Source organism: Rhinoraja longicauda, chromosome 15 (assembly GCF_053455715.1).
Source record: "Rhinoraja longicauda isolate Sanriku21f chromosome 15, sRhiLon1.1, whole genome shotgun sequence".
In the NCBI taxonomy this organism is placed as follows: domain Eukaryota; kingdom Metazoa; phylum Chordata; class Chondrichthyes; order Rajiformes; family Arhynchobatidae; genus Rhinoraja; species Rhinoraja longicauda.
Window position 1 is genome coordinate 45,157,446 of NC_135967.1, and position 27,921 is coordinate 45,185,366.

The 27,921-nt window shown below is 47.6% G+C and overlaps 1 protein-coding gene across 6 annotated transcripts in view; it reads right to left on the reverse strand.

Annotated features, from left to right (window-relative positions):
- LOC144600438 (serine/threonine-protein kinase PAK 3) overlaps window positions 1–27,921 on the reverse strand; it is a 164,701-nt gene that overhangs the window by 14,486 nt on the left and 122,294 nt on the right. For 4 of the 6 annotated variants that reach the window (XM_078412035.1, XM_078412036.1, XM_078412034.1 and 1 more), the window contains 8 exons: window positions 25,661–25,717; window positions 17,398–17,435; window positions 14,690–14,806; window positions 12,683–12,863; window positions 11,428–11,491; window positions 5,179–5,227; window positions 1,312–1,424; window positions 65–182 (listed from right to left, as the gene is read on the reverse strand). In XM_078412035.1, the coding sequence (XP_078268161.1) occupies window positions 65–182; window positions 1,312–1,424; window positions 5,179–5,227; window positions 11,428–11,491; window positions 12,683–12,863; window positions 14,690–14,806; window positions 17,398–17,435; window positions 25,661–25,717 (737 nt within the window). The remainder of the gene's footprint in view (window positions 1–64; window positions 183–1,311; window positions 1,425–5,178; window positions 5,228–11,427; window positions 11,492–12,682; window positions 12,864–14,689; window positions 14,807–17,397; window positions 17,436–25,660; window positions 25,718–27,921) is intronic. The other 2 variants (XM_078412038.1, XM_078412037.1) reach the window with 1 other exon arrangement.

The window sequence follows — 27,921 nt, forward strand, 5'->3', positions numbered from 1 at the left end:
CCTCTCCCTGTAGCTCACACCCTCTAGTCCTGGCAACATCCTGGTGAATTCATCGCGCACTCACCTCTCGACACACGGCTGCGATTTGCCCTTCATCCATGCACGTCTCCGTGACCACGTCTGTCAAGGAGCCCCCAGCCAGGTATTCCATCACCACCCAGAGCTCATCCCCGACAAGATAGCTGGCGTGAGGGGAAGAAATGAAAACAAGGCTTTGAGAAGATGGACACAAAACACAATGCTGGAGCAACTCAGCGGGACAGACAGGCAGCATCTCTGGAGAGAAGGAATGGGTGACGTTTTGGGTCAAGACCCTTCTTCAGGCTGCTGTCAGGGGAGAGGGAGATACATAGATAAGGAAGTGTCAGGCGTGAAATCAGGACAAAGGGGATGGAGATCAAGGAACATGTAGACTAGATCGTTGTTAGCTGGGAGAAGCTAACAACAATGCAAACAGAGAAAATGTAGTCGGAGACAGTAAGACTGGTCGGAGAACTGGGAAGGGGGAGGGATGGAGAGAGAGAGGGAAAGCCATGGTTACTTGAAGTTAGAGAAGGTTCATACTACTGGGGTGTGAAATATGAGGTGCTGTTCCTCCAATTTGTGCTGGGCCTCACTCTGACAGTGGAGGAGGCCCAGGACAGAAAGGTCAGTGTGGGCGTGGGAGGGGGGGTTAATGTGTTTAACAACCGGGAGTTCAGGTAGGTCTAGGCAGACTGAACGGAGGTGTTCAGCAAAATCTCAGCCTCCCACCTGAACAAAGTTGAGTTGAGTTTAATTTATTGTCACGTGTACCGAGGTACAGTGAAAAGCTTTGTTTGCATGCTATCCAGTCAACAGAAAGACAACGCACGATCAAAATGGATCCATCCCTAAGATAGACACAAAAAGGCTTGGATAGAGTGAACATGGAGAGGTTGTTTCCACTAGTGGGAGAGTCTAGGACCAGAGGATAGTCCCAGAATAAAAGGACGCACCTTTAGAAAAGAGAAGAGAAATTTCTTTCGTCAGAGGGTGGTGAATCTGTGGAATTAATTGCCACAGATGGCCGTGGAAGCCATCAATGGATATTTTTAAGGCAGAGATAAATTCTTGATTAGTACAGGCGTCAGGGATTATGGGGAGAAGGCAGGAGAATGAGGTTGAGGGGGATAGATCGATCAGCCATGATTGAATGGCGGAGTAGACTCGATGGGCCGAATGGCCTAATTCTGCTCCTGTGATTCATGAACATGGGCAGTGTGGTTGATTCTCTAAGGATACATTGAACCACAGTTGCCAATCTGAGGTGTGCAATTGGGCAAGACTCACCTGTCTAAATAGTTCACAATGTTTGTATTTTTATTTTCCCTCATGACAAGGATTTCATTTATAATCAACTCTTTCTTCGGCTGTTGCTGCAGATTCATCTGTTTAATCGCCACCTGCAATCAAATCCCGTTTAAGGTTTGTGAAAAAAGTCGAGCCTCGTCAAAATGCTTCTTTCAAAAATGAAGTTTTAAATAAAAGACACAAGGCTCTTGGAGTGACGCAGGGAGAATGTGCAAACTCCATACAGACAGCACCCGTGGTGGGGATCGAACCCAGGTCATAGAGTGATACAGCGTGGAAACAGGCCCTTCCGCCCAACTTGCCCACACCGGCCAGGCCAACATGTCCCAGCTACACTAGTCCCACCTACCAGCATTTGGTCCATGTCCCTCTAAACCTGTCCATTGTTCAACATGTGGACTCTTATACATCGGCGAGACCAAACGCAGACTGGGCGATCGTTTCGCGGAGCACCTTCGCTCAGCCCGCCTGAACCAAGCTGATCTCCCGGTTGCTAAACACTTTAATTCTCCTTCCCATTCCCACACTGACCTTTCTGTCCTCGGTCTCCTCCGTTGTCAGAGTGAGGCTAAACGCAAATTGGAGGAACAACACCTCATATTTCGCTTGGGCAGCTTACACCCCAGTGGTACGAACATTGATTTCTCTAACTTCAGGTCGCCCCGGCATTCTCTATCCCTCCCCCACCCAAGTCCGCACCAGCTTCTCGCTTTCACCCAACTAACAGCTAACAATCACCTGTTTCATTTATCGTCGTCACTTTTTTTGCATATCTTTCATTCATTGTTCCTTATCTCACCTTCTATATATCACGTTTCCCTTATACCTAACCAGTCTGATGAAGGGTGTCGGCCCGAAACGTCACCCATTCCTTCTCTCTAGAAATGCCGCCTGTCCCGTTGAGTTACTCCGGCTTTTTGTGTCTATCTTCGGCTTAAACCAGCATCTGCAGTTTCTTTTACACACTATCCATGAACCTGTCTAACTGTTTCTTAAACGTTGGGATAGTCCCAGCCTCAACTACCTCCTCTGGCAGCTCTTTCGATACACCCACCACCTCCTGTGTGAAAAAGTCACCCCTCAGATTCCTATTAAATCTTTTCCCCCTCACCTTGAGCCTATGTCCTCTGGTCCTCGATTCCCCCACTCTGGGCAAGAGACTCTGTGCATCTGCCCGATCTATTCCTCTCATGATTTTATACACCTCTATAAGATCACCCTTCATCCTCCTGCGCTCCAAGGAACAGAGCCCCAGCCTTACTCAACCTCTCCCTGCAGCTCACACCCTCTAGTCCTGGCAACATCCTCGTAAATAAATCATTTTAACGTGGCCCTGGTACTGTGAGGCTGCAACTCTACTGCTGCGCCCGTCAGCTGTGATTCTGCATTAGTATTAGACACAGACAGAGAGTCTAAACCAAGCTTCCTGTCTCTGTCCGAGTTCCTGTTATCCTGTGCAGAGATGGACATTAAGTGCAAGGGCTATTAGGTGTGATATTAATCATCTCCCCAGACCCACTCTCAAGGTCAAATAGCTCACTGACCCACATACAAAATATCTTCTTTCAGGACAATTTTTTTTAATTAAAAAATTAAAATGGGGTTTAATCTATTCGGAGATCGTGCTCATTTGCTCTCTTGTGACTTTGCCCAGATTATAAGAGGGGCCCGGCCACCAGTTACCCGAAAATACAATGACATTTTTTGTTAAATCGGTCCCACTCTTTCCCTTAAATCCCTCCCCTCCACACACACTAGGGTGTCCTAGTGCATCAGTCACTGAAAAGAAGCGTGCAGGTACAGCAGGCAGTGAAGAAAGCCAATGGAATGTTGGCCTTCATAACAAGAGGAGTTGAGTGTAAGAGCAAAGAGGTCCTTCTGCAGTTGTACAGGGCCCTAGTGAGACCGCACCTGGACTACTGTGTGCAGTTTTGGTCTCCAAATTTGAGGAAGGATATTCTTGCTATTGAGGGCGTGCAGCGTAGGTTTACTAGGTTAATTCCCGTAAATGGCGGGACTGTCATATGTTGAAAGACTGGAGCGACTAGGCTTGTATACACTGGAATTTAGAAGGATGAGAGGAGATCTTATCGAAACGTATAAGATTATTAAGGGGTTGGACACGTTAGAGGCAGGAACCATGTTCCCAAAGTTGGGGGAGTCTAGAACAAGGGGCTACAGTTTAAGAATAAGGAGTAGGCCATTTAGAACTGAGATGAGGAAAAACCTTTTCAGTCAGAGAGTTGTGAATCTGTGGAATTCTGTGCCTCAGAAGGCAGTGGAGGCCAATTCTCTGAATGCATTCAAGAGAGAGCTGGATAGAGCTCTTAAGGATAGCGGAGTCAGGGGGCATGGGGAGAAGGCAGGAACGGGGTACTGATTGAGAATGATCAGCCATGATCACATTGAATGGCGGTGCTGGCTCGAAGGGCCGAATGGCCTCCTCCTGCACCTATTGTCTATTGTTTCGGATCGAGGCCCTTCTTCAGTCTCGACCTGAAACGTCGCCCGTTCCCTCCCTCCAGAGATGCTGCCATCCCGCTGACTCACTCCAGCTTTTCGTGTCTACCTTCGGTTTTAAACCAGCATCTGCAGTTCCTTCCTGCACAGAGGGGAGATACGGCTCCTTGTGTAAAACAGTCAGACGTGAACAGCATTAATGAAAGGCGCCACTCCTCCCCACCCCCCCCCCCCCCCCCCACCATGTTCAACAATTCCCATTAAGATGAAGGCCGCGGGGATGAAATCCCTCCGCTGTTGGCTGTCAGATGGTGGAAGAACGAGGCAGGTAATCAATTTATACGCTGCCAGATGGTTGTCAGCTTCACCAGTTCACAATGTCAGCACAACTCCATGAATATGAAGAGGATGCAAGAAATGTATGCAGAATAATATAGCAATCAAGCGGCACGGTGGCGCAGCGGTAGAGTTGCTACCTCACAGCTCCGGAGACCAGGGTTCGATCCCGACTACGGGTGCTGTCTGTACGGAGTTTGTACGTTCTCCCCCGTGACCTGTGCACGTTTTCTCCGGGATCTCCAGTTTTCCTCCCGCACTCCAAAGACGTGCAGGTTTGTGGGCTGTCATCATTGTGGATTGTCCCTGGCGTGTGTGCAGGATAGCGTTAGTGTGCGGGGATCGCTGGTTGGCGCGGACCCGGTGGGCCGAAGGACCTGCTTCCATGGTGCATCTCTAAACTAAACTACACTAAATACAAATCAATAAATAAAAATGTGCTGAACCTGGGGAGTAACCTTTTCATGCAAAAGGTGGTAGGAATGTGGAACAAGCTGCCAGAAGACGTAATTGAGTTCACAAATGATAGGAGCAGAATTAGGCTATTCGGCCCATCAAGTCTACTCCGCCATTCAATCATAACTAGTCTAGAACTAGAGGTCACAGCCTCAGAAATAAAGGATGTTCTTTTAAAAAGGAGATGAGGAGACATTCCCTTAGTCAGAGGGTGGTGAATCTGTGGGATTCTTTGCCACTGAAGGCTGTGGAGGCCAAGTCAGTGGATATTTTGGCTGATAGATTCTTGATTAGTACGGGTGTCAGGGGTTATGGGGAGAAGGCAGGAGAATGGGGTTAGGAGGGAGAGGTGGATCAGCCATGACTGAATGGTGGAGCACGCTTGATGGGCCGAACGGCCTAATTCTACTCCTGTCACTGACGATCTTACGATCTAGTCTCTGCAATTTCTCGTGGTCTTGGGCAGAAGTAAACAGAGTGAGCCCTAGTGAGGGGGTACAACATTCGTGGAGAGCTTGGCGGGGGCATTGAAGTAAAGAGACAACATTACAGCGTGCCACAAACATAATCAACAAGGGGTAGAAGTGGACTTACCTCTTGTCCGGTAGCAATGTCTATTGCTGTATATACAGTGCCCGATGCTCTAAGGAGATGAATCAAAACAGCATTTGAGTACATCGAACCTCTGAAGAATGCACCCCAATAACAAAGGGAGGTCGGATTGATACAAGTCCCCCCTTCCATTTTGCAACCACACTCGGGCGGCACGGTGGCGCAGCGGTAGAGTTGCCGCCTTACAGCGCTTGCAGCGCCAGAGACCCGGGTTCGATCCCGACTACGGGTGCTGTACTGTACGGAGTTTGTACGTTCTGCCCGTGACCTGCGTGGGTTTTCTCCGGGTGCTCCGGTTTCCATCCACACTCCAAAGACGTAATAGGCGTAATAGTCTTAATAGACGTAATTAAAGACGTGAGACGATGATAGGTTAATTGGCTAGGTACATGTAAAAATAGTTTCCCTAGTGGGTGTAGGATAGTGTTAGTGTGCGGGGATCGCTGGTCGGCGCGGTCCCGGTGGGCTGAAGGGTCAGTTTCCGCGCTGTATCTCTAAACTACACTAATAACTTGCAAGGGACATGTTCCACCCTGAGAAATGGATTCTGACTATCTTTCCTATCTATGCCATAACTACACGGGAGCTTCGATCGCCCCGACTGTGGATGGTTCAACTGCCCCGACGGCGGGAGAATAAAGAGGAAGAGAATTGGACTTTATTACCTTCCATCACAGTGAGGAATGTGGGGAATCCGCTGTGGCGGATGTTAATGTTAACTTTCATGTAGTTGTGGGTCTTGTTGCTTTTTTTTTAGTATGGCAGTAAGGTAAATCAAATTCCACTGGACCTTAATTGGTACACGTGACAATAAACTGACCTTGAAACCATGAAATATATGAACTTTACAGATAGGGCACAAGACATTAGTGAGGCCACATTTAGAGTATTGTGTTCAGTTTTGGTCACCTTGGCCCCCGCCAAACTGTCGTATGTTGAAAGGCTGGAGCAATTAGGCTTGTATACACTGGAATTTAGAAGGATGAGAGGGGATCTTATTGAAACATATAAGATAATTAGGGGATTGGACACATTAGAGGCAGGAAACATGTTCCCAATGTTGGGGGAGTCCAGAACAAGGGGCCACAATTTAAGAATAAGGGGTAGGCCATTTAGAACGGAGATGAGGAAGAACTTTTTCAGTCAGAGAGTGGTGAAGGTGTGGAATTCTCTGCCTGAGAAGGCAGTGGAGGCCAGTTCGTTGGATGCTTTCAAGAGAGAGCTGGATAGAGCTCTTAAGGATAGCGGAGTGAGGGGGTATGGGGAGAAGGCAGGAATGGGGTACTGATTGAGAGTGATCAGCCATGATCGCATTGAATGGCGGTGCTGGCTCGAAGGGCTGAATGGCCTACTCCTGCACCTATTGTCTATTGTCTATTGTTACAGGAAAGATGTTGTTAAGCTGTAAAGGTTCCAGAGAGGATTTACAAGGATATTGATAGGGCTAGAGGGTCTGAGCTATAGGGCGGTGCTGGCTCGAAGGGCCGAATGGCCTACTCCTGCACCTATTGTCTATTGAGAGGGTTGCAGAAACTAGGACCTTATTCCTGGAGTGCAGGAGGATGAGGGGTGAACTTGTAGAGGTGTATAAGATCTTGAGAGGAGTTGATCAGGTCAACACAGTCCCTTAACCCAGAGTAGGGGAAATGACAACCAGAGGATGCAGGTTTAAGATGAGGAGGGAAAGATTTAATAATAACCCGAGGGGCAACTTTTTGTTTTAAACAGAGGTTGGTGGGTGTATGGAACGAGCTGCCGGGAGAGGTAGTTGAGACAGGGACTATCACAACATTTAAGAAACATTTGGACAGGTACATGGATAGGGTAGGTTTGGAGGGACTTGGGCCCAAATGCAGGCAGGTGTGCTTAGTGTAGAAGGGGCATGTTGGTTGATGTCGTAGACCAGAGGGCACAGTCTCAGAATAAAAGGGGGTACCTTTAGAAAGGAGACCAGGAGGGATTTCTTCAGTCAGAGGGTGGTGAATCTGTGGAATTCATTGCTACAGTCGGCTGTGGAGGCCAAGTCAATGGATATTTTTACGGCAGGGATGGATAGGTTCTTGATTAGTACAGGTATCAGGGGTTATGGGGAGATGGCAGGAGAATGGGGTTAAGAGGGAAAGGATGGCCTGATTCTGCTCCTATGACATGAACTATCTCAGGTGGTGGAGGCAGATGATACAGTAGCCATGATCTGCTCGAAGGGCCGAATGGCCTCCTCCTGCACCTATTGTCTATAGTAGCGTTTCAGAGGCTGTTAGATAGGTATATGGAAGTGCAGGGAATAGCGGGATATGGATCATGTGCAGACAGACGAGTTCAGTTTGACTTAGCATCATGCTCGGCACAAACAAGGTAGGCCGAAGGGTCTGTTCCTGTGCTGGGTTCAATAGACAATAGACAATAGACAATAGGTGCAGGAGGAGGCCATTCAGCCCTTCGAGCCAGCACCGCCATTCAATGTGATCATGGCTGATCATTCTCAATCAGTACCCCGTTCCTGCCTTCTCCCCATACCCCCTGACTCCGCTATCCTTAAGAGCTCTATCCAGCTCTCTCTTGAATGCATTCCGAGAATTGGCCCCCACTGCCTTCTGAGGCAGAGAATTCCACAGATTCACAACTCTCTGACTGAAAAAGTTTTTCCTCATCTCAGTTCTAAATGGCCTACCCCTTATTCTTAAACTGTGGCCCCTTGTTCTGGACTCCCCCAACATGTTTCCTGCCTCTAACGTGTCCAACCCCTTAATAATCGTATACGTTTCGATACGATTCTATCTCCATCATGTCTTTTAAAAATCATAATTGCGTCGGCTTCTACATCTTTCTCTGGCAGCTTATTCCAGACAGGAACCACTCAGCGGAAAAAGTTACCCCTGGGGTCCCTCTCCCCAAATGACCTTAATTCTTTAAGGCTTTGTAGCTAAATTCAGACCTTCAATACATTGTGAGTTGAAGCCATATGGAAGGGCTTGTAGTTCAGGGCACTGTAGAAAATTGAACTGCAGGATATCTGTGCTCTCTGCCGAATGAAGTTTCAATTTCCATTAGGTTTAGTTTAGTGTAGAGATACAGCGCGGAAACAGGCCTTTCGGCCCACCGAGTCCGCATCAACCAGTGATCCCCGCACGTCAACACTGCCCGACACGCAACGGGAACAATGTTACATTCATACCAAGTCAATTAACCTTACAAACCTTTGTACATCTATGTTGTGTGGGAGGAAACCGGAAGATCTCGGAGAAGACCCAGGCAGGTCACGGGGGGAACGTACAAACTCCGTTCAGACAGCACCCGCAGTCAGCATTCCATTAGGAAGTGCTACTCAAGTGTCACCTGCAACGAGTCCTGCCTTCACAGTGATTTTCATGCTCACTGAAGGACTCCAGCAAATGGCAGATAACCTTCATATGTTACTGACGTGTAAATACTTTTAATGGAGTCAGGGCCTTACAGCACGGAACAGGCCCTTCGGCCCAACTTCCCCATGCCGACCATCCCTACTGGTCCCACCGTCCCACACTTGGCCCGTATCCCACTGAACCTTCCTTGTCCACGTATCCATCCAAACCAAGGCCGGGATATGGGGAAAAACAGGAACGGGGTACTGATTTTTAGATGATCAGCCACGATCACATTGAATGGTGGTGCTGGCTCAAAGGGCCGAATGGCCTCCTCCTGCGCCTGTTTTTCTATTTCTATGTTTCTAAATGTCCCTTAAATGCTGTTTATAGTATCTGTCTCAACTCCCTCCGTAGCCAGCACCTACAACTCTTTGTTTCTACAACAAGTTGTGTCCCCCTCTTCATTTGGGGAGTTAGAGTCTCATAGAATCAGACAACACAGAAATAGGCCCTGCCTGCCCATGCTGACCAAGATGTCCCACCCACACTAGTCCCATTTGCCCGCATTTGGCCCATATCTGTTACCCATGTAACTGTTCAAATGTCTTTTAAATGGTGTTGTAGTACCAATGTCCCATCTACCCTAGTCCCACTTTTAATAGACAATAGGTGCAGGAGGAGGCCATTCGGCCCGTTGAGCCAGCACTGCCATTCAATGTGATCATGGCTGATCATTCTCAATCAGTACCCCGTTCCTGCCTTCTCCCCATACCCCCTGACTCCGCTATCCTTAAGAGCTCTATCTAGCTCTCTCTTGAATGCATTCCGAGAATTGGCCTCCACTGCCTTCTGAGGCAGAGAATTCCACAGATTTACAACTCTCTGACTGAAAAAGTTTTTCTTGATCTCAGTTCTAAATGGCCTACCCCTTATTCTTAAACTGTGGCCCCTGGTTCTGGACTCCCCCAACATTGGGAACATGTTTCCTGCCTCTAACGTGTCCAACCCCTTAATAATCTTATACGTTTCGATAAGATCTCCTCTCACCAACCCTCTGTGCGAAGAGGCTGCCCCACAGGTTACTATTAAATCTTTCCCCTCTTACCTTAAACCTATGTTCTTGATTCCTCTACCCTAGGAAATGACTGTGCGGTCAGCCTAAAGAATCCCCTCGTTAACTTGTACACCTCTTTGAGATCACCCTTCAGGCCTGCTCAGCCTCTCCCTGTAGCTCAGGCCCTCGGGTCCTGGCAACATCCTCGTAAATCTATCCCGCATGTGACATATGTGATGGATGACAAATTACTCCACAAACTGTACCTGTAAGGGGGGGAGGTGTACCGTGTTTTAGATCTTATGGTCCATCACTACTTGCAGTCCCAGGTGGACTTTAGAACTCCCGATTCCCCGCAATGTGCCCAGACCCTTCAGCAGAGGACATTTTCTCACCACTATGATCTTTCTGCATTTCCCCCACCAGAACTCACTTGTCATTGGTGAGACCACACCTGGAGTATTGTGTACAGTTTTGGTCTCCTAATCTGAGGAAAGACATTCTTGCCAGAGAGGGAGTACAGAGAAGGCTCACCAGATTGATTCATGGGATGGCAGGACTTTCATATGAAGAAAGACTGGATGGACTCGGCTTGTACTCGCTGGAATTTAGAAGATTGAGGGGGGATCTTATAGAAACTTACAAAATCCTTAAGGGGTTGGACAGGCTAGATGCAGGAAGATTGTTCCCGATGTTTGGGAAGTCCAGAACAAGGGGACACAGTTTAAGGATAAGGGGGAAGTCTTTTAGGACCGAGATGAGAAAGTTTTTTTTCACACAGAGAGTGGAGAATCTGTGGAATTCTCTGCCACAGAAGGGAGTTGAGGCCAGTTCATTGGCTATATTTAAGAGGGAGTTAGATGTGGCCCTTGTGGCTAAAGGGATCAGGGGGTATGGAGAGAAAGCAGGTACGGGATACTGAGTTGGACGATCAGCCATGATCATATTGAATGGCGGTGCAGGCTCGAAGGGTCGAATGGCCTACTCCTGCACCTATTTTCTACGTTTCTATGTTTCTATGTTTCTATGTCATTTAGCCCATTGTTCTTGCCCATAGGTTCTAGGAGCAGAGTCAGGCCATTCGGCCCATCAAGTCGACTCCACCATTCAATCATGGCTGATCTATCCCTCCCTCTCAACCCCATTCTCCTCATAACCCCTGACACCTGTACTGATCAAGGATCTATCTGTGCCTTAAAAATATCCATTGACTTGGCCTCCACAGCCGTCTGTGGCAATGAACTCTTGTTTACACATTCTGTTGTGCTGCAGCAAGTAAGAATTTCTTTCTTCTATCTGGGACACATGGCAATAATACACTCTTGACTCTTGAATTCTTCAGATTCATCACCCTCTGACTAAAGAAATTCCTCCTCATCTCCTTTCCAAAGATACGTACATACTAATCAAGAATCTGTCAATCTCCGCTTTAAAAATACCCACTGACTTGGCCTCCACAGCCTTCTGTGGCAAAGAATTCCACAGATTCATCACCCTCTGGCTGAAGAAATTCCCCTCACCTCCTGGTATTCTCCTCGTATCTCCTCTTAATCTGAGGCTGTGGCCTGTGGTCTAAAACTCTCCCACTATTGGAAACTTCCCCTCTACATTCACTCTATCCAGGCCTTTCACTATTCGGGCAGCTCAGGGCAGCTTTGTACAGTGTGGGCTCAACATCGGAAAGTATAACAGTATAACAGTATAACAGAGCTTTATTTGTCATTCGGTACCGAGGTACCGAACGAAACTACATAGCAGTCAGAAAACTGTACATCCTTCAACTGAAAGAGTGAACATTTCTTATTTGTTAAAAGGGAGTCTTGGCAAACTTACCCTTGACCGATCTTTTCGAACCTTGTGTACTTCTTTTTGGGGTCGCCCACAGTTACTATGCTTCCTGAAAGAAAAGATCACATAAAATATGAATGAAACTGGAATCATGATATTGTAAAACATCTTCATTTGTGGGGATTTGTACGTCAGCTAACAGTGCGATATCACTCTCCCGTCGTTAGACTTTAGAGATACAACGCGGAAACAGGCCCTTCGGCCCACCGAGTCCACGCTGGCCAGTGATTGCCCCGTATGCTAGCGCTATCCTGCACACTAGGGACAATTTGCTATTTTCCCGAAGCCTACGAACCTGCGCGTCTTTGGAGTGTGGGAGGAAACCGGAACACCCGGAGAAAACCCACGCGGGTCTCGGGGGAGAACGTACAAACTCCGTACAGACGGCACCCGTGGTGAGGATCAAACCCGGGTCTTTGCCGGTGTAAGGCAGCAACTCTACCGTTGTTGAAATTTTAAAAATCTGCAACGTGTTTAGTTTAGTTTAGTCCAGTCTAGTGTCACGTGTACCGAGGTACAGTGAAAAGCTTTTGTTGCGTGCTATCCAGTCAGCGGAAAGATAATATATGATTACAATCGAGCCGTTTACAGTTAAGGGAATAACGTTTATAGACAATAGGTGCAGGAGTAGGCCATTCGGCCCTTCGAGCCAGCACCACCATTCAATGTGATCAAGGCTGATCATTCTCAATCAGTACCCCGTTCCTGCCTTCTCCCCGTACCCACTGACTCCGCTATCCTTAAGGGCTCTATCCAGCTCTCTCTTGAATGCATTCAGAGAACTGGCCTCCACTGCCTTCTGAGGCAGAGAATTCCACAGATTCACAACTCTCTGACTGAAAAAGGTTTTCCTCATCTCAGTTCTAAATGGCCTACCCGTTATTCTTAAACTGTGGCCCCTGGTTCTGGACTCCCCCAACATTGGGGACATGTTTCCTGCCTCTAATGTGTCCAACCCCTTAATAATCTTATATGTTTCGATAAGATCCCCTCTCATCCTTCTAAATTCCAGTGTATACAATCCTAGTCGCTCCAGTCTTTGTGCAAGGTAGTGCCAGTAAAGTCCGATCAAGGAGGTCACCAATGAGGTAGTTGGTAGTTCAGCACTGCTCTCTGGTTGTGGTAGGATGGTTCAGTTGCCTGATAACAGCCGGGAAGAAACTGCCCCTGAATCTGGAGGTGTGCGTTTTCACACTTCTGCACCTTTTGAGTCAACAGGGTTTACTTTTAAAATACGTACTTAATTTTTCGAGGATTTCATCATCCGTCATCTTGGACTTCTTCCTCTGCTTGTCGGTGTTCCTGCAGAGCTGGCTGTTCAGGCCGCTCACGTTCTCGGGCGGCGTTGTGACCGGCGATGTCGTCACGTCCTTGACGGGCGGCATGGGAATACTGGGCTCGATCACCGACCGGGTAAATATCTGGAGAGGGCGACAGGATCGGGGGGGTCAGAACCAGACGCTCGTACGTTCGTTCCAGCAGCAGAATTAGGCCCTTCGGCCCATCGACCTGACCTGGCGAGCCACTCCAACATTCGTGGCTTTCCAGGGAACGGAAAGTGTGGATGGTATGGAGGCAGACGAGAGTTGGCCAAATTCCTGTCCTATAACTTACAATAGACAATAGACAATAGACGCAGAAGGAGGCCATTCGGCCCTACGAGCCAGCACCGCCATTCAATGTGATCATGGCTGATCATTCTCAATCAGTACCCCGTTCCCTTACGAACTTATAGACATCTCGATACACCCATAATATATAACGTGGTATCATGTTCGGCATAGACAATGTGGGCTGAATGGCCTGCTTCTGAGCTACACTGTTCTATGTCATATATTATCGGTGTATAGGGTGTCTATAAGTTCATACGTTATAGTAGAAGAATCAGGCCATGTGGCCCAGCAAGCCCACTCCGCCATTCAGTCATGGCTGATCTATCTTTCCCTCTCAACCCCATTCTCCTGCCTTCTCCCCATAACCCCTGACACCCGCACTGATCAAGAATTTGTCAATCTCCGCTTTAAAAATACCCATTGACTTGGCCTCCACAGCCGTCTGTGGCAATGAATTCCACAGATTCACCACCCTCTGACTAAAGAAATTCACTCTCATATCCATTCTCAAGGTACGACCATTTATTCTGAGGCTGTGCCCTCTGGTCCTAGACTCTCCCACTAGTGGAAACATCCTCTCCACACCCACTCTATCCAGGCCTTTCACTATTCGGTACGTTTCAATGAGACCATCAGGTCATAAGGAATAGGAGTAGAATTAGGCCATTCGGCCCATCGAGCCTACTCCGCCATTCAATCATGGCTGATCCATCTCTCCCTCCTAACCCCATTCTCCTGCCATCTCCCCATAACCTCTGACACCTGTGCTGATCAAGAAATCATGAGGTTCCCCCCGCATCCTTCTAAACTCCAGCGAGCACAGGCCCAGTGCCGTCAGACGCTCATCATATGTTAACCCACTCGTTCCTGGGATCATTCTCGTAAACCTCCTCTGGACCCTCTCCAGAGCCAGCACATCCTTCCTCAGATAAGGGGCTCCAAATACTCCAAATGCAGACTGACCAGCGCCTTATAAAGGCCTCCGCATCACATGCCGACGTTTATATTCCAGCCTTCGTGACTATCAATTCCACTTAGTGTTCACAGGCCTGTCAACAGGTTTACTTGCTGGTGCGAGTAAGAATGACACTGTTCCGATGAGGATACACATGCCAGTTAAACACTCCTTTAGTTAATGGAGGGAGGAACTGCAGATGCTGGTTTAAATCGAAGATAGACATAAAAAGCCGGAATAACTCAGCGGGTCAGGCAGCATCTCTGGAGAGAAGGAATAGGCGACATTTTGGGTCAAGATGCTTCTTCAGACTCATTCCTTTTAGTTTAGTTTGGAGATACACCATTGAAACAGGCTCTTCGGCCCACCGGATCGGCGCCGCCCAGCGATCCCCGCGCACTTACGTTATCCTAAACACTGGGGACTATTTACAATTTTTACCGAAGCCAATTGACCTGTAAAGCTGTACGTCTTTGGAGTGCGGGAGGAAACCGGAGCACCCGGAGAGAACCCATGAGGCCACAGGGAGAAGGTACAAACTCCATACAGACAGGACCCGTGGTCAGGATGGAACCCGGGTCTCCGGCGCTGTGAGGCAGCGATTCTACCGCCGCGCCACCGTGCCGCTCCTGACCCACGGGTACAGGAGCACTGATGCTCAGGGCGGATCTGTACTCACTGACTTTGTGTGTTCGGGCCGAGGAGCAATCACAGGCGGGGGCACGTTGTCCTCCTCTTCATCATCGTCCTCAGACACTGGCGGTACCACTGGCGGCTCCGACGCAATCTTTGTGTTCTGCAATAAACAGAACGGGCATTACAGCTCTGCTCCAAAGTCAGTCGTAGGGCCACAGAGCCATACAGCGTGGAAACAGGCCCTTCAACGCCATCTCCAATGCACTGGAGCCATGCAGCGTGGAAACAGGCCTTCAACATGATCTCTAACACACTGGAGCCATACAGCGTGGAAACAGGCCCTTCAACGCCATCTCCAACGCACTGGAGCCATACAGCGTGGAAACAGGCCCTTCAACACCATCTCCAATGCACTGGAGCCACACAGCATGGAAACAGGCCTTCAACATGATCTCTAACACACAGGAGCCATACAGCGTGGAAACAGGCCTTCAATACCATCTCTAACACACTGGAGCCACACAGTGTGGAAACAGGCCCTTCAACGCCATCTCTAACGCACTGGAGCCACACAGTGTGGAAACAGGCCCTTCAACGCCATCTCTAACGCACTGGAGCCACACAGTGTGGAAACAGGCCCTTCAACGCCATCTCTAACACACTGGAGCCACAGAGCAAAACAGTGTGGAAACAGGCCCTTCAACGCCATCTCCAACGCACTGGAGTCATACAGCGTAGAAACAGGCCCTTCAACTCCATCTCTAACACACTGGAGCCATACAGCATAGAAACAGGCCCTTCAATACCATCTCTAACACACTGGAGCCACACAGTGTGGAAACAGGCCTTCAATACCATCTCTAACACACTGGAGCCACAGAGCAAAACAGCGTGGAAACAGGCCCTTCTACGCCATCTCCAACGCACTGGAGCCAAACAGCGTGGAAACAGGCCCTTCAATACCATCTCTAACACACTGGAGCCACAGAGCAAAACAGCGTGGAAACAGGCCCTTCAACACCATCTCCAACGCACTGGAGCCATACAGCGTGGAAACAGGCCCTTCAACACCATCTCCAACGCACTGGAGTCATACAGTGTGGAAACAGGCCCTTCAAAACCATCTCTAACGCACTGGAGTCATAGAGTCACACAGCATGGAAACAGGCCCCACCATCCCAACTTGCCCACACCGACCAACGGTCCCTGTTTACACGTCCCACCTGCCCGTGCTTAGCCCACAACTCGCTACACCTATCCTATCCGTGTACATGTCTAAATGTCTCTTAAATGTTATGCCAGTAGTTTAGTTTAGAGATACAGAGTGGGAACAGGCCCTTCAGCCCACTGATTCTACAGCGACCATCGATCACCTGATACTAGCTTTACCCTGCACACGAGGGACAATTTACAGGCAGATTAACCTACAAACCCGCACTAATCAAGAATCTATCTATCTCTTAAAAATATCCATTGACTTGGCCTCCACAGCCTTTTGTGGCAAGGAATTCCACAGATTCAACACCCTCTGACTAAAGAAATTCCTCCTCATCTTCCTGAAGGAACATTCTTTAATTCTGAGGCTGTGACCTCTGGTCCTAGACTCTCCCACTAGTGGAAACATCCTCTCCACATCCACTCTAGCCAAGCCTTTCACTATTCGGTGCCAATAACTACCAACTCTTCACTATTAATTCTGTTTCTCTTCCCACAGTTGCTGTCTGACCCGCTGAGTATTTCCAGCACTCTTCTGTTTATATTTTAGATTTCCAGCATCTTTGATTTCCAGCGGCTGTCTTTGAAATGTTGTTACAGTACCTTCCATTAACTACCTCCTCCGGCAGCTCGTTCCCCACACACCCACCACCCTCCCAAGTGAAAAACATGCTGCTCAGGTTCCTATTAAATGTTGCCCCCCCTCCCCCTCCCCCCTCATCTTAAACTTATGTCCTCTATTTTTGATTCCCCTACCCCTGGTTAGAAAACTCTGTGCATTCACTCGATCTATTTCCCTCATGATTTTATCCGCCATTATAAGAGCATCCCACAGCACCCTGTGCTCAGAGAAAGAATGTCTTAACCTGTTGAAACCTTTGATGCAGTTCTGCCCTCTTGAGTCCAAGCAACATCCTCATAAAGGACAGAATGTTCTGGAGTAACTCAGCGGTTCAGGCAGCATCTCAGGAGAACTTGGACAGGTGACGTTTCGGGCTTGGACCCTTCTTCGGATTATTTTGGGTGGAGGGGGGAAACTGGAATCAAGTTTTCCTTCTCCTCCCCCCCCCCCCCCCCCCTCCTTCAATCAGTGTAAAGAAGGTTACAGATGCTGCTTAATACACAAAAGGACACTAAATGCTGGAATAACTCAGCGGGTCAGGCAGCATCTCTGGAGAACACGGACAGGTGACGTTTCGGGCTGGGACCCTTCTTCAGATTATTTTGGGGAGGGGGGGTAAATTGGAAGCAAGTTTTCCTTTTCCCCCTTTTCCCTTCTCCTCCCCCCCCCCCCCCCCCCTCCCCTCCTCCAATCAGTCTAAAGGTCACAGATGCTGGTTAATACACAAAAGGACATAGAATGCTGGAATAACTCAGCGGGTCAGGCAGCAGATCTGGAGAACATGGATAGATGACGTTTCGGGTCGAGACCCTTCTTCAGACCAAAGACAGCATAAAGGTGGAATTCGCCACTTTCCAGGGTTTTTTTGAGAGAATAGATACGTTTGTTCACCTTTTGCCCAGGTTCATACTCACCAGAGCATTTCCTGCTAGGTAGCCATCAGCTGGTTTATCTGTAAAGGTTAAAAATAAATTGCAAATGTAGATTTATACGAGAATTGGCATTTGTGTTTAAAACCACACAGCGCGTGCTACAAACATCCTTATTATCTCGAATGATCGATCTGACTTTCAAAATCGCAATGAGAATTATGTTCACTCGTTATAGGAGCAGAATTCGGCCATTCGGCCCATAGAGTCCACTCCTAAAAACTGGTGCGTTTTCGGGAACAAGACACAGAAGCTTGGTCCAAGTCCATCTCATTATATGTCCTCAATCTTGCCTAATTCAATGCCTTCCTTTGTAAAATAGATGTTTTACACAAAATCTCGGAATCGCCTTCTTCGTTTACTTATTCACTGAGATTCGAGCTCCGAGACTTAGATTTTTTTAGATTTTTAGATTTTTAGATTTAGAGATACAGCGCGGAAACAGGCCCTTCGGCCCACCGAGTCCGCGCCGCCCAGCGATCCCCGCACACATTAACACTATCCTACACACACTAGGGACAATTTACATTTACCCAGTCAATTAACCTACATACTTGTACGTCTTTGGAGTGTGGGAGGAAACCGAAGATCTCGGAGAAAACCCACGCAGGTCACGGGGAGAACGTACAAACTCCGTACAGACGGCGCCCGTAGTCAGGATCGAACCTGAGTCTCCGGCGCTGCATTCGCTGTAAGGCAGCAACTCTACCGCTGCGCCACCGTGCCGCCCCCCGAGACGATCAATATTCACAAGCAGAGGTTATTATTGCCAATCATAAGCTTGGATACTGATGTATTAACAAAGGACACAAGATTGCACGGCTTTAGAATTTTGACTTTCCGCTGCCTCAAACTTTTATCAGTCAGGCTGCTCGGAAATCTGATTTCATCTCAGACACTCACTTTAGATGATTTCATCGACTGAACTGTGGTTTTAGTATCGTGGTGATAGCATACTGCACAGAGTCATGCAGCGTGGAAACAGGCCCTTCAGCCCAGCTTGCCTGCACCGACCAACATGTCCCATCCACACTAGTCCCACCTGCCTGCGTTTGGCCCATAACCCTCTAAACCTGTCCTATCCATCTAGCAGGGTAAATGTTTTATAAACGTGGCAACCGTACCTGCCTCAACTACCTCCTCTGGCAGCTCGTTCCATACACCCACCACTCAGTGTGAGAAAAGATCACCCCTCAGATTCTTATTAAATCATTTCCCCCCCTCACCTTTAACCTTTGTCATCTGGTTCTCGATTCCCCTGCTCTGGGCAAGAGACTCTGTGCGTCTACCCGATCTATTCCTCTCATGATTTAATACACCCCTATAAGATCACCCCTCATCCGCCTGCGTTCCGAGGAATAAAGTCCCACCCTGCTCAACTTCTCCCTGTAGCTCAGGTGCTGGCAATATCTTTGTAAACCTTCTCTGCACTCTCTCCTGTGACAAGGTGCCCTGACCTGAGCACAATACTCTAAATGTGTCCTCACCAATGTCTTATACAGCTGCAACATGACTTCCCAACTTCTCAATGCTCTGACTCGTGGCCAAGAGCCTTTCTTGACCACCCTACCTATCTGTGACGGCACTTTCAATGAACTATGTACCTGCACTCCTAGATCCCTCTGCTCCCTCACACTCCCCAGAGCCCCTACCGTACACGGTGTAGGTGCTGCCCATGTTAGTCGTCCCAAAATGCAACACCTCACATTTCTCTGTATTAAATTCCATCAACCAGTCCTCAGCCCAACTGACCAACCGACCAAGATCCTGCTGCAATTTTTGACAGCATACTGTTTAGTTTAGTTTGGAGATACAGCATGGAAACAGGCCCTTCTACCCGCCGTGTCCACGCCAACCATCGACCACCCGTTCTTTATTGTCCCACTTTCACATCCGCCCCCTACACACTAGGGGCAATTTACAGAAGGTCAATTGACCCACGAACCCTCTGAGATGTCTCTGAGATGTCCACAAAGTCTCTGAGATGTGGGAGGAAACCGTGCGCCCAGAAGAAACCCACGCGGTCACCAGGAGGTCGTAAGGAATAGGAGTAGAATTAGGCCATTCGGCCCATCAAGTCTACTCCGCCATTCAATCATGGCTGATCTATCTCTCCCGCCCAACCCCATTCTCCTGCCTTCTCTGCATAACCTTTGACACTCGTACTAATCAAGAATCTATCTATCTCTGCCTTAAATATATCCACTGACTTGGCCTCCACAGCCGTCTGTGGCAAAGAAGTCCACAGATTCACCACCCTCTGATTAAAGAAATTCCCCCTCATCCCCTTCCTAAAAGAACGTCCCTTAATTCTGAGGCTGTGACCTCTAGTCCTAGACTTTCCCACTAGTGGAAACATCCTCTCCACATCCACCCTAACCCAAGGGAGTCCGTGCAAACTCCACACAGGCAGCACCCAAGGTCATGAACGAACTCGGGTCTCTGGCGCTGTGAGGCAGCAGCTCTACCACTGCGCCACCTGTGTGATAGTTCAGGTATTTTAGTACATGCCGTGTACAATATGGAGAAAGAATTTAATGTTGGCTCCAAGCTTTGAGTAATGTAACTTTTAAACTCCTGTTTAAAGTTTAGTTCATTGAAAACACAGAGCATTCTCTATTCTAACGAGAAGTGGCTTGAGGCAGCCTCATAGTCATGAGACTTCATTGAAGCACATGGTTTTGATTTTAGTTTCAGATTTACAAAGAGTTACAAAAAAACAAACTGAAATATAAGCCCGCAAGAGCTACTGTTTAATTATTCCCACACCACACAAGTTGCTGAATATCTTTCCCCTTCCCCTTCCACCTACATTCCCTCATCTGGCTTCACATTTCACGCCTCTTTTGTCCTTATCTCACGCTCTTTGTCTTTTCATCTCTGGCCTTTGTCCAAACATCTGCCACCCCCCCCCCCCCCCCCCTTCACCTGTATCCACCTATCACTTGCCAGGCTTTGTCCCACTGCCACTTCTCTTCCAGCCTTCTCCCCCCAACTACAATGTCCGAAAAAGGGTCCCAACCTCATATCCCTGTCCTCAGCACATCTTCCTATCTCTGCCTTAAATATATCCACTGACTTGGCCTCCACAGCCTTCTGTGGCAAAGAATTCCACAGATTCACCACCCTCTGACTGAAGAAATTCCTCCTCATCTCCTTCCTAAAGGAACGTCCTTTAATTCTGAGGCTGTGCCCTCTGGTCCTAGACTCTCCCACTAGTGGAAACATCCTCTCCACATCCACTCTATCCAAGCCTTTCACCATTCTGTACTTTTCAATGAGGTCCCTCCTCATCCTTCTAAACTCCAACGAGTACAGGCCCAGTGCCATCAGACGCTCATCACATGTTAAAACTCTTTAAAACCTCCTTTGACCATTTTGTCTAAAACCTTAAGTGTTGCTTGGCATCAAATCTTATTCAAGAAACCTGGTGTTTATCCAATAATCCCTAGAGTGTTCCCATTGATCAGTGCAGGAAGGAACTGCAGATGGTGGTTTAAACCAAAGATAGACACAGAAAGCTGGAGTAACTCAGCGGGACAGGCAACATCTCTGGAGAGAAGGAATGGGTGACGTTTCGGGTCGAGACCTTTCTTCAGACTCAGGGTCTCGACCCGAAACATCACCCATTCCTTCTCTCCTGAGATGCTGCCTATCCCACTGAGTCACCCCAGCTTTTTAGACAATAGACAATAGGTGCAGGAGGAGGCCATTCGAGCCAGCACCGCCATTCAATGTGATCATGGCTGATCATTCTCAATCAGTACCCCGTTCCTGCCTTCTCCCCATACCCCCTAACTCCGCTATCCTTAAGAGCTCTATCCAGCTCTCTCTTGAATGCATTCAGAGAATTGGCCTCCACTGCCTTCTGAGGCAGAGAATTCTACAGATCGATAACTCTCTGACTGAAAAAGTTTTTCCTCATCTCAGTTCTAAATGGCCTACCCCTTATTCTTAAACTGTGGCCCCTGGTTCTGGACTCCCCCAACATTGGGAACATGTTTCCTGCCTCTAACGTGTTCAACTCCTTAATAATCATACGTTTCGATAAGATTTTGCTTTTTGCAGCTACCCATCGATCAGCGTATTGGCAAGATTAGACAGAGAATTCATGATGGACAAGTTTGGGGGTGGAACGTACATTGAGCAGGTGAACACTCAAACGTCACGTGAGCAAGCACTTGTACAAGGACTAAATGAGGGCATCTCCAGCCGACAAAGCTGTTGACAAATGGATCAAGTAAAAACATTTAAAATTTGGGATGAGCTGACTTTTGTCACACAAGACACTTTGATACATGACCGGCAAATTGGTCAGTTACCCATCACAAAGTGACTGAACGAAATGAACAATAAGTAGATAGTTTGATCCAGGTTTTGAAAATATACAAACAGGGAGGCTTGTCGAAGAGACCACCAGGGTGGGTGGTTCTGAGAATGTGTAGCGGACACAAATCTTTGGTCGGCACTAAACTTGGGCAATATCCCTACAAGACGAACGTGTAGTCATACAGTACGGAAACAGGCCCTTCGTCCCAACTTGCTCACGCCAACCCAGATGCCCCCTCTACATTAGTCTCACCTGCCCGCATTTGACCCAAATCCCTCTAAACCTTTCCTTTTCATGTATGTACCCAATGTCTTTTAAAGGTTGTTATACTACCCGCCTCAACTATCTCCTCTGGCAGCTCGTTCCATACAACCACCACCCTTGGTGTGAAAAGGTTGCCCACCAGGTCCCTATTAAATCTGTCCCCCACCTATCCCCAACTAGTGCAGATGGGGCATGTTAGTCGGTGTGGCCACGTCGGGCCGAAGGGCCTGTTTCCATAGAAACATAGAAAATAGGTGCAGGAGTAGGCCATTCGGCCCTTCGAGCCTGCACCGCCATTCAATATGATCATGGCTGATCATCCAACTCAGTATCCCATACCTGCCTTCTCTCCATACCCCCTGATCCCTTTAGCCACAAGGGCCACATCGAACTCCCTCTTAAATATAGCCAATGAACTGGCCTCAACTACCTTCTGTGGCAGAGAATTCCACAGATTCACCACTCTCTGTGTGAAAAAAAACTTTCTCATCTCGGTCCTAAATGACTTCCCCCTTATCCTTAAACTGTGACCCCTTGTTCTGGACTTCCCCAACATCGGGAACAATCTTCCTGCATCTAGCCTGTCCAACCCCTTAAGGATTTTGTACCTTTCTATAAGATCCCCCCTCAATCTTCTAAATTCCACGTTGTATCACTCTACGACTCTGTTCTCAGGTTGTTGCAGACTGGAAACAATTTGCTGGCATTTATTTCAAGAAGGCGAGAATACAAAAACAGGGAATCATTGCCGAGGCTCCGTAATGCGCTGGTCAGGCTGCATTTGTGGTACTGTGAGCAAGGATTTTGGGCCCCATATCTAAGGAAGGATGTGCTGGCCCTGAAGAGGGTCCAGAGGAGTTTTACGAGAACGATCCCAGGAATGAATGGGTTAACATATGATGAGTGTCTGACGGCACTGGTACTGTACATCAGCCATGATTGAATGGCGGAATAGACTTGATGGGCTGAATGGACTAATTCTGCTCCTATCACTTATGACCTCCTTAAACCGATGTGCTCTGGTTCATGATCCCCCTACCCTGGGTAAAAGATTCTGTGCATTCACCCAATCTATTCCCCTAATGATTTTATACACCTCTGTTCCATCACCCTTCATCTTCCTGCGCTCCACAAAATAAGGTCATAGCCTGCTCAACCTCTCCCTACAGCTCAGGCTCTCGAGTCCTGGCAACATCCTTGATATATCCCTGGAAGATTCACACTTCATGTCAGCATAAAACAAGCGGTACGAGGTGCCAGAGGAGGTAGTTGGGGCAGGGACTATCATTTACGAATCATTTGGACAGGTACATGGATAGGACAGGTTTAGAGAGATATGGGCCAAACGCAGGCAGGTGGGACAAGTGTAGACATGTTGGGACAGGTTGGGCAAGTTGGGCCGAAGGGCCTGCTTCCACGCTGTATCACTCTATGGCTCTATTCTCAGGTTACTGCGTGCAGGAACCAAAGTCCGGGGATGAGCGGCAACTCTAGAGAGTTTGACAGTGCCACGCGCATTCCAAGATGGCCGGGTAGAAGAAAACATGGTGGACCTTCTTCATTCATCTACCACCGGCCAAATGAAGAATTAATTGGCTACAGAATTGTTATAAACCACCCAGGACTCACACGGAAGCTCATTAAAAACTTCCTGATGAACGCACGTCATTTAGACTTTGCCTTAAAATAAGAAAAATAGCGTCTACAAGTACAAGTCTAGAACCTCAACAGATCGGGACACCTTTCACGTTTCCAGTCAGGGAAGCAAAGAGATGAACAAAAAACACAGAAAACGTGGTTTCCATTACACGTTGGAGGGTACAAATGCCGAGAGGTTTTGTTCCGCAAACATTGGAAGTTTTGTCAACTGTGTTCCAGAATCGAATCTTGGGACCCAACAATATTGGAAGATCTCCTGGAGATGATTAATCAGATGCATCTGAGCTTTACATTTGTGCATTTGAAATCTGATCAAGTTTAAGTTATGTGGCACACTCTGGGTGGCACGGTGGCGCAGCGGTAGAGTTGCTGCCTTACAGCGAATGCAGCGCCGGAGACTCATGTTCGATCCTGACTACGGGCGCCATCTGTACGGAGTTTGTACGTTCTCCCCGTGACCTGCGTGGGTTTTCTCCGAGATCTTCGGTTTCCTCCCACACTCCAAAGACGTACAGGTTTGTAGGTTAATTGGCTGGGAAAATGTACAAATTGTCCCTAGTGGGCGTAGGATAGTGTTAGTGTGCGGGGATCGCTGGGCGGCGCGGACCCGGTGGGCCGAAGGGCCTGTTTCGGCACTGTATCTCTAAATCTAAATAAATCTAAAAGAATGAGCTTAACCTGTTCAGTGCCTTCCCCCCGAGTATACCCATGTCATGGCCAATAGTTTTTTAGATACAGTTTTAGAGATACAGCGCGGAAACAGGCCCTTCGGCCCATCGGGTCTGCACCGACCAGCGATCTCCGCACGTGAACACTATCCTACGTTAGGGCCAATTTTTACACTTATACCAAGCCAATTAACCTACGGACCTGCACGTCTTTGGAGTGTGGGAGGAAACCGAAGTTCTCGAAGAAAAACCCACGCAGGTCACGGAGAGAACGTACAGACAAGCACCCGTGGTCAGGATCGAACCCAGAGTCTCTGGCGCTGTGAGCACGCCACCGTGCCGTGTAGAAAAAAAAACTTGGCAGTGAACAGGTTAAACACAGGAGCAGAGAGATTGTCCACGACAAGGTGGGTGAATAGCCAGGAGCACATCGACCCTCCAAAGCTTGCAATGGAATCCATCAATATGATCCACACAGCTCCCCACCCAAGTAAAGACTGCAAGGGAATCCAATGGACATGGCCTTCACTCAAACTGCAAGCGAATTCTATGCTCTTTGTTATTGACCAACAAAAAAAACACATGCACATGCAGTCTTGCCCTACCTGCAACGCCCACTGACGAATCACCTCCAACACCACAAAGACTAGCGACATTTATTTTACGTACACATTGACCTTAATGGTTTTGGCCATGTGAGTGGGATGGATGCAGACCATGAATGTGCAGGGCAGACCCATTACGAATTATGTGCAGGAAGGAACTGCAGATGCTGGTTTACACCCAGGGTGGACGCAAAATGCCGGAGCGACTCGGCGGGACAAGGCAGCGTCTCTGGAGCGGAAGGAAAGGGGTGAACCTTTCGGGTCCGAAGAAGGTTTGAACTTCCGAAACGTCACCCCTGCCTTCTGTCCAGAGACGCTGCCTGTCCCGCTGAGTTACTCCACCATTTTGAGCCCAGGATGAAATATTTGTGCATAGAACTTTCTGGCAGAATGCAAAACACTGACCCCTCTCGTATGTCGAGATCTTCTGTCTATCTGTAGACACGGATAGAACTCTTTGTAACTCTCTGAATAGATCAAAATTTAGATTTTTTTAATTTCCTCCTCCCCAAATCATTTTTTTAATTTCTCCAAATTAAACTTTGCGGAGTTTTGTGCTTGGATCAGTCAGTATCAGGACTGTTCGTTCGGCTCATCTCTAGAGATTCCCTTCTGTCTTTGTTACCCCCCCCACCCTGCCCTCCTCCAACATCTCCGCTCTCCGAACTAGCTACTTGGCAAACTCAAGTCAATGTCAAAGATTCAAAAATCAGGCAACCAACCATTTATATCTGTGCACCTGTAGTGCTTTAGAAGGGGTACCATCAGAGAATAGACTGCTGCAATAAAAGTCAAACAGCTTTTAAATGCAAAGTGATTGGAAATGAAAAATTTACAGAAATTACAGAAGTCCCACACTAATATTTTATCGATTACTTATTTCAATAAAGACATATATATATATATAGAACGATTGAACAGGAATGGGAACACAGGAAAGGGACTGGGGATTTGATTTCAGTCAAAGAACTGCTTCTAAAATTTGTAATTAACACTGAAGCCATCAATCAGCTTAAATAGAACAATTAATTAGATGGTGCCCAGCCCGGGCGACTATTTGCGTGCTAGCCTCAGAAGCAGATCTACCATCACATATTACAATCGCTCCCCACTCTCAAATCTCTACTCCTACAGCACTATGTCTGACTTTAACTAATGATTACCTTGCACTGAACAGGTGTCAGGGGTTATGGGGAGAAGGCAGGAGAATGGGGTTCGGAGAGATAGAGAGAGAGAGAGAGATAGATCAGCCATGATCGAATGGCAGAGTAGACTTGATGGGGCCGAATGGCCTAATTCAGCTCCTGTCACTTATGAAAAATGTTACTCCCTTATCAAGTATCTCTACACTGTGAATGGCTCGATTGTGATCATGGTGTCGTCTTTCTGCTGGCTGGTTAGCACGCACAAAAGCTTTTCGCTGTACCTCGGTACAAGCGGCAATAAACTAAACCGTTCTATGTCGTGGCAACGTTGTTTTTATAAAGTGACACCACCTTTATCGCGACGCATTTGGCAAGTCTTTCCTTTCTGCAAGCAAATGGCGCAGATAATGCAAATCATATCAAAATTGCCACAATGCCCCATTGTGGTGAAAGTGTAACATGTCTCTTCCTGCTTCTCAGAGATTGCCCTTCACATTTCTCCAATCGTTTAAAACTGTTGGCAAATAAATCAGTGCTGATATCCGACACTACAATGCCTTCAATATTATCATATCATATATCATATCATATACATACAGCCGGAAACAGGCCTTTTCGGCCCTCCAAGTCCGTGCCGCCCAGTGATCCCCGTACATTAACACTATCCTACACCCACTAGGGACAATTTTTTACATTTACCCAGCCAATTAACCTACATACCTGTACGTCTTTGGAGTGTGGGAGGAAACCGAAGATCTCGGAGTAAACCCACGCAGGTCACGGGGAGAACGTACAAACTCCTTACAGTGCAGCACCTGTAGTCAGGATCGAACCTGAGTCTCCGGCGCTGCATTCGCTGTAAAGCAGCAACTCTACCGCTGCCTATTTGGTAGCCTAGACTTCGATATCAAAAGTCCCAAACACTGTACATATCATTTTATGCTGCTGATCCAACACCTCTGTACTGCCCCATTTATTACATTTTTATAAGTAATTAGGAGCAGAATTAGGCCATTCGGCCCATCGAGTCTACTCCGTCCGCCATTGAATCGTGGCTGATCTATCTCTCCCTCTCAACCCCATCCTCCTGCCTTCTCCCCGTAACCCCTGACACCCGCACTAATCAATTTCCCTCCCTTTTATGCCAGGGGTTTCATTGTTCTCTCTCGGACATATGACAATAAAACACTCTTAGCTCTTTCCTTTGACCCATCCATTCACCAACAAAAAGATCAAATATAAACATTTTAATAAAAACAAATCTGGAAAACAGCGGGCTACAATTAAATCTGATGATACTACGTGGTAGTATGTACGGTATAAAATCTCTACCTTTTTCAAGTAAACATTCTTAAAGTTCACTGCATTCATCCACTTGAAAATAAAACTGCATGCACAAAAATTAAGGATAGACGGAATAATTTCTACAATTACCTTATTCAAGGGATTTGACTTCTCGCTGTTAACCTGAATAAACTCCTATTATTATTACTCCAATCATTAGAAGAGTTTCTAACCATCCTAGCTCAACCAGAGAGCAGTGCTGAACTACCATCTACCTCATTGGTGACCCTCGGACTATCTTTGCATTTAACGTTATTCCCTTATCATGTGTCTACACACTACAAATGGCTCGATTGTAATCATGTATCGCCTTTCCGCTGACTGGTTAGCACGCAACAAAAGCTTTTCACTGTACCTCGGTACACGTGACAATAAACCAAACTGAACTCAACTTTGTTTAGGTGAGAGACTGAGGTTCTTAAAGCCTGATTTTCTTTTTTTCCCCCCCTGTGTGATAGAGTCTCACAGTCGGGAAAGAGGTCCTTCGGCCCAAC